A 19,197-nucleotide genomic window follows, 5' to 3' on the forward strand; every position below is an offset into this window, starting at 1 on the left:
CCCCCCCCCCAAAAAAAATAGAATTGGTACAGATTTAGCAGTTATCAGGGAGTGGCCTGTGGGGTGGGAGCTGGGAAATGCTTTGTGGTCTTTTTATTTTGTTTCCTTTTTTTTCTTCTTTTTTTCCTTTTTTTTTTGCAATTCAGTATCCTCAATGATGGGGTAGGCTGCTTTGGAGTAGTAGATTCAAGGCTTGCCTACTAGAAGGTGGAGGCCAGGGTGGCACCCCTTACTGTTGGATGATCTGTGTGCCACCTCACCTCCTCTTTGTGCCCACCTCAAGCCAGGGAGAGGCGAGAAGGACAACAGTGGATGTCTTCCCATGAAATGTTCTGTCCTGCCTGGCTGGACTGATCTCAGAGGCAGCCCACAAATAAACAAGCCAATCAAAAGGGAAAGCAGGCATGTCTGGCTTGGGTTAAGTCAGAAAGTGGCAGGAATTAGTCCGGGGTGCCAGTATGTCCCTGAGCTCTTTGTCATCAGGCAGTGAGCAGTGGCAGCCCAAAGGCCACTACGGGGACCTTGTCACAATCAATGGATCCAGACAGCCCTCACTCCACCCTAGCCTCTGAGGATGCCTGTCTGCACCTGGAGCTCCTTTCCTGAAATGGAATTTGCTGAGCAGCAAACTTAAGGTCAGTGGGTTCTATCTGCAATCAGCACCCACATTACTCTTCTATTCCATTTCCCTCATGTCATTCCTCTCCAGTCTGATCCCAGACTCCCTGTCCAAGCCTCTTGGCCTAGAGATCTGAGCAAGTGACTTGTTTAAACTAAGGTGTGAATGATTACCTATATAAAAATGATGTGCCTAAAGAAAGAAATGTATGTTTAACCCAAAGAAATGAATTGCTGGCCGGGCACAGTGGCTTACGCCTGTAATCCCAGAACTTTGGGAGGCTGAGGTGGGTAGATCATTTGATATCAGGAGTTTGAGACCACCCTGGCCAATATGGCAAAACCCCGTCTCTACTAAAACACAAAAAGTAGCCAGGCGTGATGGCGTGTGCCTGTAATCCCAGCTACTCAGGGGGCTGAGGCACAAGAATTGCTAGGAGGCAGAGGTTGCAGTGAACTGAGATCACGTCACTGCACTCCAGCCTGGGTGACAGAGAGAGACTCTGTCTCAAAAAAATAAAAAAAATAAAAAAAAAAAAGGAAAGAAAAAGAAAAGAAAGAGAGAAAGAGGAAGAGAAAGAGTGAGAAAAAATAAATGAATTGCTAATTGTAGTGGAATTTTAGGCATGAAGAGAAGGGGGCTAAAACCTCTCAAGTCACTACCACAAAGCAGGATGAAGGTATTGATCAGCAGAGGAAGGGGAGATGGTTTTACATAAGCACAATTACTGGTCCACACCATGACCACGGCACCCAGGGAGGAAGACAGCCCTAGCCATGCAGAAGCACATGCCACAGATATGAGCATGCTGGGTGGGGCAAGATCGTGCTACCTAGTCGGCGGATGGAGCTCCTGGTCTCCTTGGCGAAGCTGGAGTTGGACAAGGTGGTTCTCCGGGAGGTGAGGACAGGGATGCGGGTGATTGGGACATGGTAGCTGGGCACATTAGGGAGATGCTCTACCAGGTTTCGGAGCGCAGAGGCAGGGGCCACCTGGCCAGGTAGCTGGTCCTGGACTAGGCGATTCAGCTCCATGTTCTGGCCTCGTATAGCCATGGTGCTGGGGCCAGAGGGTCTCAGGCAGAGGCGCGACCCTGGGGACTGCAATTAGGAGCACAGAGTTGAAGGAGACGATACGTGGGGGTCCTCCCACCAGCCTAACACGACCAGCCTGGTGCCTACCTGCATTTTCAGCAGTGCTACCCAAAGCCAGAAGCATGACTCTTGTCCCTGGAGTTCAATGTCTAATGTGTCATCAGGTCCTGTGGCTGGCCACCCAAGAGCACCAAGGGACAGCCCAGGAGGCCCCCAACTTCTCATGCCCCCTCCACTTACCAACCACCAGCAGCATTTCCCAAAAATATTAGAATCAAAGAACCCAGGACTCACAGACTCTCAGATTCCTAGACCCAAAGAACCCAGGACTCAAACATTCTGAGCCTGGTAGAATTTTCCAGTCCAAAGCAGCCCTGGAGGTCAATTAATTTCACTTCCAACCAGAAGCAGTAACTCCTCCTATGGCCCTGGTTCCCCAGCTGGGTTGTGCATTGGAATCACACAATGCTGGGAAGGTCTGACAATTTCTGTTACCCAGGCCCATTCCAGAGATTCTGATTTAATGGCTGGGATGAGGCCTGGCAGCAGGAATTTTTAAATCTCCCCAGGTGATTCCAATGGGCTGTTAGGTTTGAGAACCAGGGCTCAAGGCTATTGCCCCTCAAACACAAATGTGCAGACAAATCACCAGATCTTATTCCCATGAGGAGTCTGATTCAGCAGGTCTGGACTGGGACCCAAGTTTCTCATTTCTAACCAGCCCCCGGGTTACACCAAAGCTGCTGGGTCTAGGTCCATACCTTTTTTTTTTTTTTTTTGAGATGGAGTCTCGCTCTGTCACACAGGCTGGAGTGCAGTGGCGCAATTTGGGCTCACTGCAAGCTCCGCCTCTTGGGTTCACGCCATCCTCCTGCCTCAGCCTCCCAAGTAGCTGGTACTACAGGCGCCCGCCACCATGCCCGGCTAATTTTTTCTATATTTAGTAGAGACAGGGTTTCACCATGTTAGCCAGGATGGTCTCCATCTCCTGACTTCATGATCCGCCCGCCTCGGCCTCCCAAAGTGCTGGGATTACAGGTGTGAGCCACTGCGCCTGGCCAGGTCCATACTTTTGAGTGCAAATGGCTATGCCTCAGCATTTCTCAGAGTGGGGGTCCCAGACCACCTGCTTCCAAATCACCTGGGGGAGGGGCAGAACCAGCCCCACCGAACCAAGCCTGCGTCTGTTTGCTCCTGGTCTTTCTCATCCATGTGGGGATCCAGCCCCAGGCCTGGACTTAGTAGGAATTCCTATAGATACGTATTGAAGTTAACAAAGAACCCTTTTCAAAGATCAAGTAGGGAGCAAGCTCAGGACACCCAGGGTTAGGACACCTGGGTCCAGTCCCATTTCAACCGCTCGCTGGCCGAGACACATCCTCATCCCAATATCGACTCCTCCCTCAGTGCCAGCCACAGTTTGGGATGCCTTTGACACATTGTCTCCCCTACTCTGCCCAGCAACCTGTAAGCTAGGTATTATTATTGCCCCATTATTCTTGATTTGGAAGTCATGGTTCAGAGAGGTCACAGAACTGGCTCTGGGTCACACAGCAAGGAAGAGAGAGAGGAGCCAGGAGCGAAATGCAAGTCTGTGCCTTGACCTCTTGGCCAAATCCGCACACACAGAACCTCAGCTTTCTCATCTGTAAAATGGCCTGTCTGCCTCACAGAGCGGCTGAAGACCCACGGCGTGGGGAAGGTGGAGTGTAAGGCATGCAATACCCGCCGGCCAGGGGTTGGGGCCCACCTGTCCCGGCTCTAGGGCCCAGCTGTTGCTGGACTCCTTGGGGCTCTTTCTCTGCCATTGCTTGAGTTCTCAGGATTGACGGCAGGGTGGTAAATCACAGCAAAATATATGTGCTGGGTACAGCTGGAGATCAGGAAAAGCTCAGAAAGAGACGTGGAGTCCAGGACACTCTGTTAGCAAGTTCTGGTTCCAGTTTTCACTCAGCTATGTGATGTCTGAGCCAAACCCTCACTGGGAGGTAGCCCAAGAGCTGCATCCTCACTGAGCAGAAATGGCAAGAGAGGCTGGCAGGAGGGACTGGCTGGGAGGGGCTGGTTAGGAGGGGCCTGCAGGAGGGGCTGGCAGAGAGAGGTTGGCAGGAAGGAAGTGGCTGGGATCGGGATTTCCCCAGCCCCACTGGGAGTCCTGGGCCTCAGTGCAGTTCCTTAGAGCCTTTGAGATATATCAGTAGGCTCTGATAATGTGGCCCCAAGACGCCAAGGATGGGATTTTCCTGAAGACAGGATGGCTGAGGGGGCAATGGGGGGAAGGAGATGGAGGGAGAGGAGGAGGGGTTGCCCCTGCACGGAGGCTGCCTCCAGCCTGAAAGGACCACAGATATTCTTGTGCAAACCACCACCACCACCACCACCACACCTACCTCCTGAACTGGCAGCCTTGGCCTCAGCCTCAGGCTCCTCCTTGGTCTCGGCGCGGTCCTGGTGTTCCTTTTCAGCCTCCTCTTCAGCCTCCTCCTTGGCCTTCTCTTCAGCCTCCTTCTCGGCCTCCTCCCCAGCTTCCTCCCACAGCTTCTGCAAAGATAAAGTGGAAACAGGAACTGTAACCATCAGCCCCCAGCCCTAGTCTCAGCAGCTCCTGTTAGATCTGCCTTCAGGAGTCCACATGGGCCCAGTTCTGCTTCTTGCCCTGTCTAGCCAGTCAGGTCCTGCCAGCCCACCTTCTGGGCATCTCGGGAGTAGCCTACAACCTGTAGAGGGCAGTGTACCCAGGACCTACGGGTCCTAACAGCTGGACGTGTCACCTGTGATGAGGGACACTCTCCTTGCAACCTGGCACATGGGGGAACAAAGCATCCATAGCACCACACTTCACAGTGTGCGAGCCCTTTGGGGTCCTCCTACAGGCCCCAGGGAGGTGTCTGTAGCCCCCTCATACACAGGTGGCCACTGGGACCCAGAGTAGGGAGGTGACTTGCCCTAAGCTAGGCATCCACAGGAGGACTCAAGCCGGGTCCACCCGACTCCCAACCCATGGCCTAGGCCACTATCTGACCCCTGCCAAGAAGGGGTCTCGCAGGACCTGCCACCCTGCCCCCTCTGTCCTGTGGGCATCTTACCAGCCAAAACTCCCCCTGCAAGCAAAGTGGACAAGGTCCCCATCCTTCCACCGATGCCAAGCCAGGCCTCAGAGGTGCCAGTGCCTGGTGCTTCTCATACCTGGTCTGAAGCGCTCTGGGGCAGGGTTCTGTCTTCTTCGCTCTGGCCCACGCCCACCTGCGACACCACACAGTTATCCAGCAGCACCCTGTGACCCGGGGCGGGGTGGGGGTAGGGGGCAGGAGAAAAGGACTGGGTTACGGGTGTTAAAGGTTTCACCAGCCCTGCTGAGGGCCACACTGTGCCAGGAGCGGAGGGCACAGAGATGCCCAAGAACAGGTCTCACCCTCAGGGGCCTCCAGGGCAGTGTCCTGCTAACAATCTTCCCATCTGAGACGTGCACTCAGCAAGGCACTGTGAAGGACATGCCACAACTCTGCTAGGAAGGAGGGCTTCCTGGAAGAGGTGGCCTGTAAGCTGAGCCTCCAGGATGATGATTTTACCACAGAGAATGGTGGGGAGAAAGAGGTTGTCCAGGAAATGGGAACAGCATGTGTGAGAAATGCATGGAAGACGGTTGGAGGAGCTGTCATCTGGGGTCTCCCAGTCTCCAGGCAATCTTGATGATGGGCAGAGCATGACAAAAGTGAGGCCCAGAGAGGTGAAGTGACCTGGCGAAGTCACACAGCAAATTGTCCCAAACCACACAAATCTCAAACCTAGGCCCTGGTTCTTCTCATGCCATGAGATCAGAGCCACTGCAACTGCTGAAGATTTCATGGGTGCCGGGCCCAGGCAGCAGGCATACATAGTGATAGGGCCAGGGGTGAGGCTGCAGTGGGCAGGGAGGGCTGTGGCAAATTGGAGAACCCATGTCCATTTGAAGGCAGCAACCCCCACTCCACTGGGAAAGGGGGCCAGGTGGCCAGATCATTCACAGAGCCTGAAAAATATGTTTCTAAGGTGAAGTTGTCTGGTGTTTAGATGCTGATAATTCAAATTAATATATCTTTATTAATATGCTGTAGCCAAAAGAACCTGTCTCCTGGCTAAATTAGATGTCCGTGTGCAACCTCTGGGTTAAAATGATGACTCAGGACTAGGAGCTAATGTGATTTTTGTAGTTAGGATTAGTTCCTGCTTCCTAACAGCCCCTCCCCACCCCTCAGACTCCTGTCATCCAGGGGCTCACAGAGGATGCTCTGGGGTGTCTGCCACCCAGGAAACCTGAATGCATCATTCTCTACCCAGAGGGTCAAGTCTCAGCCCTCCCAAGCAAGGACGGTGGGGTAGGAAGGTGGGGACGGGATTGTTGCCTAGTCAGTCTGGAGCCAGCTGCTTGGCAGCAGAAATCAGTCAGTAATCACACTGCCACAGCGGCTCCTGGGCTGTGTGCCAGGCATTCTGCATGCAAAGTCTCCCCAGATCCTCCTCCAAATTACCCTGAGAAACCTATAAATGCGGTACACCACAGCAACAAAATCATATGATCATCTCAACAGATGCAGAAAAAGCAATTGACAAAATTCAGCATCGTTCCATGATCAAATCTTTCAACAAATTACGTATAGAAGGAACGGACCGCAATACAACAAAGGCCATTGTGACAAGCCTACAGCTGACATCATACTCAATGGTGAAAAGCTGAAAGCTTTTCCTTTAAGATCAAGAACAAGACAAGCATGCCTACTCTCACCAGTTCTTTATTTTCTTTTCTTTTCTTTTGTTTTGTTTGTTTGTTTTTGAGACAGGGTCTTACTCTGTCACCAAGGCTGGAGTGCAGTGGCATGATCATGGCTCACTACAGCCTCAACCTCCCGGGCTCAAACCATCCTCCTGCCTCAGTCTCCTGAGTAGCTGGGACTACAGGCAGGCGCCACCACTCCTGGCTATTTTTGGTTTGGTTTCGTTTTGGGTTTTTGGTATTTTCAGTAGAGACAGGGTCTTGCTACATTGCCCAGGCTGGTCTCAAACTCCTGGCCTCAAGTGATCCTCCCACCTTGGTCTCCCAAAGTGCTGGGATTATAGATGTGACCCACCACGCCTGACCCACTCTCACCACTTCTATTCAATGTAGTATAAGAGATCCTGGCTAGAGCAATTAGGCAAGAAGAAGAAATTAAAGGCATCCAAATTGGAAGGGAAGAAATTAAATTGTTCCTCTTTGCAGATAACTTGATCTTGAAAGCAAAAATCCTAAAGATTCCACCACAAAAACTGTTAGAACTGATAAACCAATTCAGTAAAGTTGTAGGATATAAAATCAACATAGAAAATTCAGTAGCATTTCAATATGCTAACAATGAACTATCTGAAAAAGAAATGAAACAACGCTATTTACAATAGCTATAAAGTAAAATAAAAAGCTTAGGAATAAATTTCATCAAGAAGGTGACAGAACCATATGCTGAAAACTATAAAACATCAATGAAAGAAACTCAAGAAGATTGCTGGGTGTGGTGGCTCATGCCTGTAATCTCAGCATATTGGGAGGCTGAGACAGGAGGATTGCTTGAGCTCAGGAGTTCGAGACCAGCCTGAACAACAAGGCAAAATCCCATCTCTATAAGATACAAAAACTAGCTGGGTGTGGTGGCATATGCCTGTGGTCCAAGCTACTTGGAAGGCTGAGGTGGGAGGATTGCTTAAGCCTGGGAGATGGAGGTTGCAATGAGCTGTGATTGCACCACTGTACTCCAGCCTGGGCAACACAGCAAGACCCTGTCTCAAAAACAACAACGACAACAACAACAAAAAAACCCTACCCACATTGATTGAACACTACTTAAACATAAAATCTGAAACTATAAAACCACTTGAAGAAAATATAGGGGAAAAGCTCTATGACATCGGTCTAAGCAGTGAGTTTTAAAAATATGAACCCAAGAGCACAGGCAATGAAAGCAAAAATATACAAAATGGGATTACATCAAACTAAAAACCTTGTGCACAGCCAAGGAAATCATCAACAGACTGAAGAGACAACCTACAGAACGGGAGAAAATACTTGCAAACCATTAGTTGAATAAGGGGTTAATATCCAAAATATATAAGAAACTCAACTCAATTGTAAGAAAAAAACTGATTTAAAAAAATGGGCAAAGAATCTGAATAGACATGTCTCGGTGTCTCAAAAGATGACATACAAATGGCCAACAGGTATATGAAAAGATGCTTAATATCACGAATCATCAGAGAAATGCAAATCAAAACCACAATGAAATATCAACTTCTCACCTGTTAGAATGGCAATTATCAAAAAGACAAGATAGGCCGGGTGCAGTGGCTCACACCTGTAATCCAAGCACTTTGGGAGGCTGAGGCGGGCAGATCATGAGGTCAGGAGTTCGAGACCAGCCTGGCCAACATAGTGAAACCCTGTCTCTACTAAAAATACAAAAATTATGCAGGTGTGGCGGCACGCTCCTGTAATCCCAGCTACTTGGGAGGCTGAGGCAGGAGAATCGCTTGAACCCAGGACACGGAGGTTGCAGTGAACTGAGATTGCGCCATTGCACTCCAGCTGGGGCAACACAGTGAGACTCTGTCCCCCAGCCCCGCCCAAAAAAAGACAAGATAGCGAGTGTTGGTGAGGATGCAGTGGAAAGGGAACACTTATACGCTGTTGGTGGGATTGTAAATTAACACAACCATTATGGAAAAGAATATGGAAGTTCCTCAAAAAGTTAAAAATGAAACTACCATATGATTCAGCTGTTGGGTACAGATCCAAGGGAAATGAAAACAGTATGTTGAAGAGACGTCTGCACTCCTATCATTGCAGCATTAATTTTTTTTTTTTTTCCGAGACAGAGTCTTGTTATGTCGCCCAGGCTGCGGTGCAATGATGTGATCTCGGCTCACTGCAACCTCAGCCTCCCGGGTTCAAGTGATTCTCCTGCCTCAGCCTCCCTAGTAGCTGGGAGTACAGGCCCACGCTACCACACCCAGCTAATTTTTGTATTTTTAGTAGAGTCAGGGTTTCACCATGTTGGCCAGGCTGGTCTCGAACTCCTGACCTCAGGTGATCCACCTGCCTTGGCCTCCCAAGTGTCTATCAACAGATGAGTGGATCAAGGAAATGTCCTATATATACACAAAAGAATTCAGCCTTTAAGATGAAGGAAACTTTGTCATTTGTGAACCTTGAGGACATTATGTTAAGTGAAATAAGCTAAACACAGAAAGACACATACCATATGATCTCACTTGTATGTGTAGTGTAAAAAGGTTGAACTCACAGAAGGAGAGAATAAAATGGTAGTTACCAGGGGCTGGGGAGGGGCGAGGGTTGGAGAGATGTTGGTTAAAGGGTACAAAGATTCTGCTAGATAGAAAGCATAAATGTGAGAGATCTATTATACAGCATGTGACTCTAGTTAATAGCAAAGTATTGTATTTGTAAAAATTGCTAAGAGTAGATCTAAACTGTTCTCACCACAAAAAATGATGAACATATGAGGAAATGTGTATGTTAATTAGCTCGATTTAGCTATTCCACAATGTATACATATTTCAAAACAACAATTATACACAAAAATATATACAATTTTTGTCAACTGAAAAAATAATTAGGCTGGGCACAGTGACTCATGCTTGTAATTCCAGCACTTTGGGAGGCCGAGGCGGGCAGATCACTTGAGGTCAGGAGTTTGAGACCAGCCTGGCCAATATGGCGAAACCCGCCTCTACTAAAAATACAAAAATTAGCCAGGCGTGGTGGTGCATGCCTGTAATCCCAGCTACTTGGGAGACTGAGGTAGTAGAATTGTTTGAACCCAGGAGGCAGAGATTGCAGTGAGCCAGGATTGTGCCACTTGACTCCCTGGGCAACAGAGTGAGACTCTGTCTTTAAAAAAAAATAAACAAGAAAAGAAAAAATAATTAACTTTTAAAAGAGCCTAGGGGAAAAAAAAAAAAAAACAAATCTCACATAACCCTGACAGATTAGAACTGTTACTGCTCACATGCAAGCTGAGAAAACAGAGGCTCAGAGAGTTCGCATGGCCGACCCACGGTCATACCACCTGTGCAAAGTGGGCCTAGATAAGATACTGCATCCCTGACCCCAAGGCCACATGCTCAATGCTCTGTTTCACTGCCCGCCTCTGAGTGTTTTGGAGCCTGTGCCTTCTACACTAAGAAGTCAGCCTTGCACAAATGGGTTAAAGACAGCTCTCTGGCTGCAAGGAGGATGACTGGATGACTTTCCTGAAATAGATACAGGGTCTGTCTCAGCTCTCTGCCTACAGCGCAAAGGCTCAGAAAATGAACTGCCCACAGGCCCAGCCAGAGGCTTCCTGGGGTCCTGCTTATTCCAGTATCAGACCAGAAGCCACTGTATGACCTTGGGCAAGTCACCTCGAAGCCCTTGGGCTGCCTCTGTCTGCTCATCTGTCAAATGGGTAGGATTTGCCTGGCCTGTGCAGCCTGACCTATTTGAGTAAGATCAGAAGGGCCAATGAGAATCTCATAGAAAAGTCTAAAAAAAGGCCGGGCGCGGTGGCTCAAGCCTGTAATCCCAGCACTTTGGGAGGCCGAGGCGGGTGAATCACGAGGTCAGGAGATCAAGACCATCCTGGCTAACATGGTGAAACCCCGTCGCTACTAAAAAAATACAAAAAACTAGCCGGGCGAGGTGGCGGGCGCCTGTAGTCCCAGCTACTCGGGAGGCTGAGGCAGGAGAATGGCGTAAACCCGGGAGGCGGAGCTTGCAGTGAGCTGAGATCCGGCCACTGCACTCCAGCCTGGGCGACAGAGCGAGACTCCGTCTCAAAAAAAAAAAAAAAAAGAAAAGTCAAAAAAAGGACTGCCAGGTGTTGTTCTGGTGATTCTTCTGGATTCGTCATCACTAAACATTGGGAGCAGCTTTCCTTGTAATGCCAAGAATCCCAGCTCTACACTTCAGAGACAGGGCCCTGTCTCTGAACCTCAGTTCTCTCATCTGTGAAATGGGATGAGAGAATAATAGAATCTGCCATTCAGGCTGCCTTAGCCATGAGTGGCATAGAAAAAAATCGTAAGTCAAATGGAAGCCATTATTATTGTTCTTGTCATTATTATTATTAATCCCAGAGGAGGCAGCAATCTGCAGGATTATGAAATCACCCACGTGGACTGAGGAACCTTTTGCACAAACATCCCCAGCTATCAAAACACCTAAACAGCCCAGTAGTGGCGCTGTCAGCATCACCAGGGGCTGTCTAGGGGCCATGTACCAAAGCCACATGGCCCCTGCTTGACAGGGTGCCCAGTGCCTGCCAAGGTCCCCTCTTGCGCAGCCCAGAAGCAGCAAGCCATCAACTTCCAGAAAGTTCCCAAGTCCCAGGGATTTCCAAGCAGAGGAACAGACAGATTGGCTGAGGTGGGCTTCCTGGAGGCCGCCCCCCACCGCCACTTTCCAAGTTTAAGATCCAGGGAGCAGCAGTGGCAGCCAGCTCCCAAAAGCTTACCCATCCACTCCTCCTCCCCTGTGCCATCCCGCAGGCCGTGCCCCAACGTTATGGTCCTCACTGTCACCTTCAGCAGACTCTCCACCTGAAATCCCAGCCCCAAAAGCAGGAAGGAGGGAAAACTTAGGGAGGGGCAGCCACCTACTTGGGTCTCTCGGTCAGGGCCAGTCAGGATGCCCATGGTGCAGGGGTTCAGCTGAGGGCTGTGACGTTCATCCCAAGCCTGGGTGGGTGCATGCAAGTGGGAGCCCAGCTCCCAAGCCAGCGTGGCTCCAGTGACAGAGGAGCCAGCAATCCTTCCTGCTTCTAATCAGATTAAGGAGATGTGCAGGGAACGGCAGAAGCATCCCCAGGGAGGCCAGGTGGAACCAAAAGGCCGTGGTTGCTAGGGAAAGCTGAGCTGTTGCCTGTAGAGACCGGGTCTCTAGGCGACCATCTGCCCGTTACCGGGCCCTCATGTCATCAGTAAGCTGTGTCTCTGCAAAGCTGGCCAAGAGCATCCTTCCCCAGCCAGTGACAGCCCAGTTTTGCTTGCCCTGGGCCTCACACCCTCTGACCCTGGCCCTGTGATCACCCACTCTGTCACTCCCTTGCTCCTCCCTGGGCCTGGAGCCCAAAAGCTTCATGAGTTCAAAACTCTGGGTGAACATTTGTATGAAGACGTGCACGCCTGCAGCATCTGCGGGTAACTCCGGATGCATGGAGCTTGCATGTGTGCAAGGCTGTCACGTGCATGTGTGCAAGTGTGTACATGTGTGCCTGTGTGCACACACATGTATGAACATGTATGAGTGTGCTGCTTGTGCTTGTGCATATATGCAGGATGTGTGTGAGTATAAATGTGTGCATGCTGTACATGTAAGTGTGTGCATAACCCAGCATATATGTCTGTGTCGACGTGCTGGTGTATACGGGTATAGTGCAGATATGCGTGTATGTGCCCATGTGTACTGCATTCTGAGAACATATGTATAGTTAGTACTCATGTGCACATGCATGTATGTGAGCATAGTTGATCACTGGCCTTCAAAGGGTGTCTCAGATCCAGAGCAGTGGCAAATACAGGGGTTTTCCAGCCTGGGTGTTAGGTGTATAAGTTCAGCAAGGGAGCCACTTGCAGCTATGCACTCCACACAGAAGCATAGCTCCATCGAAGGCAGAGGGCAAACAAACTGCTCTAATGAAACCAGGCAGCAGCTAAGTTTTTCACCTTGCTGGGACTGCAGGGGAGCTCAGAAGGCAGAATTAGGACAAGTCAGGAAGGGATAGAAGCCTCAGGAAAGCAGGCTTAGTTTTAGTGTAAGAAATAATTTCACAAGTCAGAGGGGCATATGGATGAAATGGACAGCCTTTGAGAGGTTGTGAGCTCCCTGTCACTGGTGGTAAGCAAGTCAAGGCTGTGTGGCCTCCTGTCAAGGATGGAAAGAGTCTATGTGAACTGAGTAAGGATGGACTAAAAGCAGATGACACTGAATAGGCCTCCAGCTCTGAAATCCTGTTTAACTATTTCCTGACTGGAACAAAAAGAGGCCATCAGCGGGGATGAGAACAACAGTAGCCATCGATGGGGCACTTACTCCAGGCCTGGTCCTACCACTTCCATCATCACCGCTGGCCCTGATGACCCCCTGCAGGAGGCTTGTATTATCCCCCATTTTACAGATGTGGAGACAGAAGCTCTGAGCAAGTACACCACTTGCCCTGGTCATTTCACTAACAGAAGCAAAGTCGTATTGGTGTTTCAGATGCCAAAGCCTGTGCTCCTAACACTCACGGTGCTATCCTGTCTCAGGCCATGGCCAGAGAGACAGGTCAGGGAGAAATGATGCGGGTCATGAGGTACCTATGGTGGGCAGAGAGACAGGGACATAATGCCAGGGGACTGGAGCAAGGACAGAGTAACTTACTATCACTTGGCCCCCACCATAACAGTCTCCTCACTGTTCTCCCTGCCTCAATCTTTCTCCAACACAGCTGCCGGATCATGCTGCTCTCCTGCTTATGAACCTTCAGTGGCTCCCTATTGCCTTTGGGAAAACAAGTTTAAGGCTTTACAACCTGCTTTTGAGGCAGTCCTTCTTTCTTCTTCTTCTTTTTTTTTTTCTTTTCTTTTTTTTTTTTTAATAGAGATGGGGTTTTGCTACATTGGCTAGGCTGGTCTTGAACTCCTGGGTTCAAGTGATCCACCCGCCTTGGCCTCCCAGAGTGCTGGGATTACAGGCATGAGCCACCATGACTGGCCGACCTTCTTGAAACACTAACTTGGCTTCTAGGCCTCACACTCTTCTTGTCTCTTCCCTGCTCACAGGTGCCTCCTCCTCAGTCCTTTCTGGTTCCTCATCTCCCCAACTTCTGGTCTTGTCCATGAGCCTCTCCTCTATCCACACTCGCTCGCTGGGCATCTCCTTGAACCCTATAGCTTTCAATGCCACTCACATGCCCAGAATCCCAATGTCACATCTCCAGCCCCACCTCTCCCGCTCCTAACTCCAGGCACTGGTGTCCAACTGCCTGCTCTTCCCCATGCGTATCCCCCTGTCCAGCCATTCTTCCACTCTCCCTCCACAGTGTTTCCTGATCTCCAGTGTTTAACTTTTATTTTAGCTGAACTCTTCTGTGTGTTTAGTGTTGAAATCTATGGATATGGGTGGATGATCGACCATTACTGGGCAGTATAGTAGAGCTCAGGACAGCCCTAGAAGGCATCAAAGGCAACCAAGGCGGGTGGATACGGAGGGGAGGCAGCCTTGGCTTTGTGAATAATGGGAGAACTGGGAGTCCACTGCATATGCCCATGCAGCCAACTAACATTTATTTGGTGCCCACTGTGTACCAGGCACTGTTCTAGGCTCTAGGGACATGGCAATGAAAGCAACAGATAAAAGTCCCAGCCCTCTTGGAGGCTGCATTCTAGTGTGTGTGGAGAGGGATGTGGAGTGGTGGGTAATATGATTCCCAGGTCATGATGAGCACAGCAGGGGAACCCCAGCTTCTCCAAGCCTCACACAGCACAGAACAAGAGAAAGGAGCTCCCATGAGCAACAAAGAGTGCCCAGACCCGAGGAGCTCAGCCAACCCCAGCCACAGGACCATTCCCAGCCAGGTGAGCAAATGACTTACTCAGTCACCTCCTCCTCCTCTTCCTCCTCCTCCTCTTCCTCTTCCTCCTCCTCATCTTCTTTCTCCTCTTCAATCCTGGACAGTTCTCTAAGTTGGGGTTAGAGGCAGGAGGTGAGTCCACCTGAAGCTGCCCCGCTGAGTCTACCTCTTGCCCCCATTTTCTGTAGCATGTCCCATGACTCCTGAGCCAGGACCTGGACTTTTCAACCAAGGCTCAACCTGGGGAGCCCCACCTGAGCAACCCTGGACTCTCTCTGGCAACAAACCATCTCCTCTGCATGAGGGGACTGTCCCAGCCACTGTCCTGGTGGTGGCCCTAGGTCAGCCTCTGATCCTCTCTGGGCCTCAGTTTCCCCATCTTAGCTATGTAAGTTATGGACTTCAGAACCCGAGACCTCCTGCTGTCACCAAGCATCTCTAGGAGGAACAAAGATTGCGACATCCCTATGGAAAGCGACTTGGCAGTCATGACCACAAATCCACATTCTCACGACCAATGACCCACAATTCCCCTCTAGAAATCTCCTGCAGATGTATTCACACACATGCAAAGACATGCATACAAGAGTGCCTATTGCAGAATTGTTCATAATAACAAAAATTTGGAACCAACCTAAATGTCCATCAATAGTGAATAATAAATTATGATTGAGCCATATGATGGAATACTATGCAGCAGTGAAAAATGAAGATGCTCTCGCCGGGCACGGTGGCTGAAGCCTGTAATCCCAGCACTTTGGGAGGCCAAGGCAGGCGGATCATGAGGTCAGGAGATTGAGACCATCCTGGCTAACACGGTGAAACCCCGTCTCTACTAAAAAAATACAAAAAACTAGCCGGGCGCGGTGGTGGGCGCCTGTAGTCCCAGCTACTCGGGAGGCTGAGGCAGGAGAATGGCATGAACCTGGGAGGCGGAGCTTGCAGTGAGCTGAGATCCGGCCAGTGCACTCCAGCCCGGGCCACAGAGCAAGACTCTGTCTCAAAAAACAAAAAAACAAAAAAAACAAAAATGAAGATGCTCTCTATATCCTGAATATGGAAACACCTCAACGTATGTTGTTGAATAAATATAGCAAGGTGCAGATAGGTATGTGTGCTATGCTACCTTCTGTACAAAAAGAAAAAAGGAGGGAGATGTGAGCTTGCATTATGCCCAGACTGTCTCTAGAGTGGCACATAAGAACCTGGTAGCCGTTGTACCCATGGGAGAAGGATGGCTGTATGAAGGCAGGGGGAAGCAGGTTTGGTTCCTGCTCTGTGCCTTTTTATACCTTTGGGATAAGGTACTGCATGCTTGGTACCTTCTCAAACAATAACTAATCTTTTAGGGTCTTCTCAGACTCCCCACCTCGGCATCTTTTCCACGGCTTTGTTCTCTTCTTCATAAGCTGGAACCACTTCTATACCCTGCAAGCTGGTACTGATATCCTGGTGGGCATCCTCCCAGTGCGGTTCAACCTCTTCTAGGACGAGGTCAGGCTCCACTTGCCCTCCAGGAAGGATGCTGACTGCAGGGAACACAGGAAGAGACATTTATGGGATGTGCAGGGGAGTGAGCTTGGGCCTCCGAGTCCCAGGGACCCCGCAGGGAGCACTGGCTATGGCCAGCAGTGCCTCAGTGCTTAGTCAGGCAGTGGGGAAATGACACTTTCCATTTTCAGCGTGACCAGATCGGTGTTCCGGTGATGGGCTGAAGCCTGTGCTCATTCACTCTGTCTCCATCATCTTCCCCCCTTTTCCTCTTGAGACAGAGCTTTGATTATGCTTGAACCTGTTTCTCACTGGGGCCTCCTTCTTAAAGGTTTGTGCAGAGGCAGAAACAATGTTTCCAGTCACAGCATCACAGGGATGCCAAAAGGCCCAGGTTCAGGGTCCACCTGGCCACATCCAGGTGCAGGTAGCCTGGATTGTCCTGAGGGATGCAGAGAGAGCTTCCTGCTCTGTAGATGTCACCCCCTGGTGACAGCATGCCCATATGTTCAGCATTTGCTTCTGAGAGTCCTTCCCTCCCTCCTGGGTCTAGAGGCTCCACCCTCCAGGGAAACTCCACTTCCTCACGGGGGTGGTCCCGCCTTCAGATGGGAGTCTAATTTTCAACATTTCTTCACGTATCCTGGTCCTTGACAACGAAAACACCCTGGGCCTGTGAGCTTGGCAGATGTTCAAAGGGAGTGCAGAGCAGTCCATCAGGAACCTAAGCCTATCCCCAGGCTGGTGTCAGCGACAAAGGACAACGCCTGGACACCAGGTGTCCCCCAAAAGCTCCAGGGATCTTGGTGGCCCTCAGCCAAACATAAATTAGTAATAGTGACTTTTTTGTGGTTGAGACAGGGTCTTGCTCTGTCGCTCAGGCTGGAGTGCATTAGTGCAATTATGGCTCACTGCAGCCTCAACCTCCTGGGCTTCAGCTATCCTCCCACCTCAGCCTTCTGAGTAACTGGGACTACAGGCATGCACCACCATACCCGGGTAGTAGTAACGATGACTTTAAATGGAAGCTGGCCTCAAGTCTTATCCTGAGACTGGCTGTTATTGTTCATAATGTTGCATAACAACAATTATAGTAAGAGCGGCTGCATTTTTTAGCACTTCCTATGTGCCAGGACCTGTGCTGAGTGATGTACGTGGAAAACTCGATTAGTCCTCACATCAACATTTCGAGGTTATAATTAGCATCCCCATTTTATTTTCCCTCTTTTATATTTTTCTCCCCATTTTACAGATGAGCAAACTGAGACAGAGATAAATACCTTATTTTATGGGGTGCTTCCTATTGCCAGGCATGTAGCTCCCCACTTCTAGGTACAGATATTATCCCTGTCTCCCAGATGAGGTGCTGCCTGCCCTCTAGGGAAGCCCCAAGCACATCCCGAACTAGCTGTTTCCATGGTTGCTTCCGGCTCCTCTGGCCCTGCAAACGCCCCTGGGGTTTGGCCAGGGAGGCTCCTCCAAGTGTGACCCTGAATGCGGTGGTGGGACGTGTTGCCCGGGTCAGTCTATGCTGCTGTCCAGCAATAGTGCAGCGTCTCCACTCTAAGCAGCCCCTTGGGGTGCCAGTTCCTGCCTGGGCGTAGCAGGGGACATCCAGGGAACAGAACATCTTGCCTGATAGCACGTGAGCTTTCACAGCAGCCCCAAAGGGCAGGAACGGTACTTTCCCCCTTTTAAAGAGAGCCAGCTCAGAGAGGCTGAGTGTCTTGTCCCAGGCCACACAGGAAGGTGGAGGCCGAGCCAGGTGCCCTGACTCCCGTTTTCCCAGTGCACTATCCCAGGTGACAAATGTGTCCCACGAGCACCTCATGGCATCAGCGGTCACTCCTTACGGGCCACTGTCCTTAAGAATTGATGCTGTCCTTGCTTCCACACTGCCTTTCTTTTCCATTAACCTTTTCTTTTTAGGTCCTATTTAGTGCGTGGGTATTTTATAAGCATTTCTTTCTTTTTTTTTTTTTTTTTTTTTTTTTTTTTTGAGACAGAGTCTCGCTGTGACACCCAGGCTTGAGAGCAGTGGTGCGATCTCGGCTCACTGCAACCTCCGCCTCCTGTTCAAGCGATTCTCATGCCTCAGCCTCCTGAGTAGCTGGGATTACAGGCGCATGCAACCACATCTGGCTAATTTTTGTATTTTTAGTAGAGACAGGGTTTCACCATATTGGCCAGGCTGGTCTCGAACTCCTGACCTCAGGTAATCCACCCACATTGACCTCCCAAAGTGCTGGGATTACAGGTATCAGCCACTGTGCCCGGCCTCATTTCCTCCTTTCATCTCTGCAGCAGGCCTGCAAGACGTGTCCTATACTATTCCCATTTTACAGCTAAAGATTCTGCAGCTCTCAGAGGAGGACAGTACCCAAGATTGCCAACCTGGAAGGGGAGGGATGGGGTATGCTGCTACATAGCCCCCAGGGCAGGCCCCCAGGAGGCCTGGTGCAGGAACCGTTGGCCCACCCCTGAAACTCCGACCGCCCCTCTCTACAGGTGTCTGATTCATAGCTCACCCAGCTTCTCCGCAGCCCTACCGAGGTGTTCAGGAGCTATGAGTGCTACAGTTCCCATAGAAACTGCCACTCCACCCTGGCATGCCACCTCTTGGTCAGTGGCCTCTCTGCCCTCAGGGCCGTCAAATGAGGTTCTGACCCTAGCCGATGAAAGTCAACAGTCTTGGTTGGATGCAGTGGCTCACGCCTGTAATCCCAGCACTTTGGGAGGCTGAGACAGGCAGATCATGAGGTCGAGAGATCAAGACCATCCTGGCCAACATGGTGAAACCCCTTCTCTACTAAAAATACAAAAATTAGCCGGGCATGGTGGCATGCGCCTGTAGTCCTAGCTACTCGGGAGGCTGAGGCAGGAGCATTGCTTGAACCCGGGAGGTGGAGGTTGCAGTGAGCCGAGATCACACCACTGCACTCCAGCCTGGTGACAGAGCAAGATTCCATCTCAAAAAAAAAATAAAATAAAAAAGAACGAAAGTCAACAGCTTCATGTGGGAAGGAGCGCCTGCTTCCAGGATCAGCAGGCAGGAACCTGGGCACATGAATTCTAGGCTAAGGCACCCACCTGGACCCCTGGGTCTCTGTCAAAGCCTGAGCCCTAACTCCAAACCACCACCCTTTCTGGCAGGCCTGGGTCATGATACCTCCTTCCTCTGCCTCTCCCTGGCCCAGGCTCACATCTCCTCCCACCTGGCTCCAAAGTACTAACCTCTCACTGGGTGTTTCTCAAAGTATGGTCCCAGCCTCTCCCGTTCATCAGAATCATCTGAGAAAGCAGGTACTTCTCAATAAAGCAGATTCTTCCATAACCATTGCTTGGTCGTGAAAGAGGAGAGGAGGGGGAGGAGAGG

General features: G+C 50.3%; 1 protein-coding gene across 1 annotated transcript in view; it reads right to left on the minus strand.

The window, feature by feature from the left end:
• Positions 1-19,197, minus strand: part of CNGB1 (cyclic nucleotide gated channel subunit beta 1) — a 99,551-nt gene that overhangs the window by 51,574 nt on the left and 28,780 nt on the right. The window contains exons 13-16 of the mRNA XM_017878912.1: positions 15,700-15,859; positions 14,352-14,438; positions 4,900-4,987; positions 4,089-4,254 (exon numbers count right to left, since the gene is read on the minus strand). Coding sequence (XP_017734401.1) covers positions 4,089-4,254; positions 4,900-4,987; positions 14,352-14,438; positions 15,700-15,859 — 501 coding nt within the window. The remainder of the gene's footprint in view (positions 1-4,088; positions 4,255-4,899; positions 4,988-14,351; positions 14,439-15,699; positions 15,860-19,197) is intronic.

Source organism: Rhinopithecus bieti, unplaced genomic scaffold (assembly GCF_001698545.2).
Source record: "Rhinopithecus bieti isolate Rb0 unplaced genomic scaffold, ASM169854v2 scaffold_11161, whole genome shotgun sequence".
NCBI classification, from domain to species: domain Eukaryota; kingdom Metazoa; phylum Chordata; class Mammalia; order Primates; family Cercopithecidae; genus Rhinopithecus; species Rhinopithecus bieti.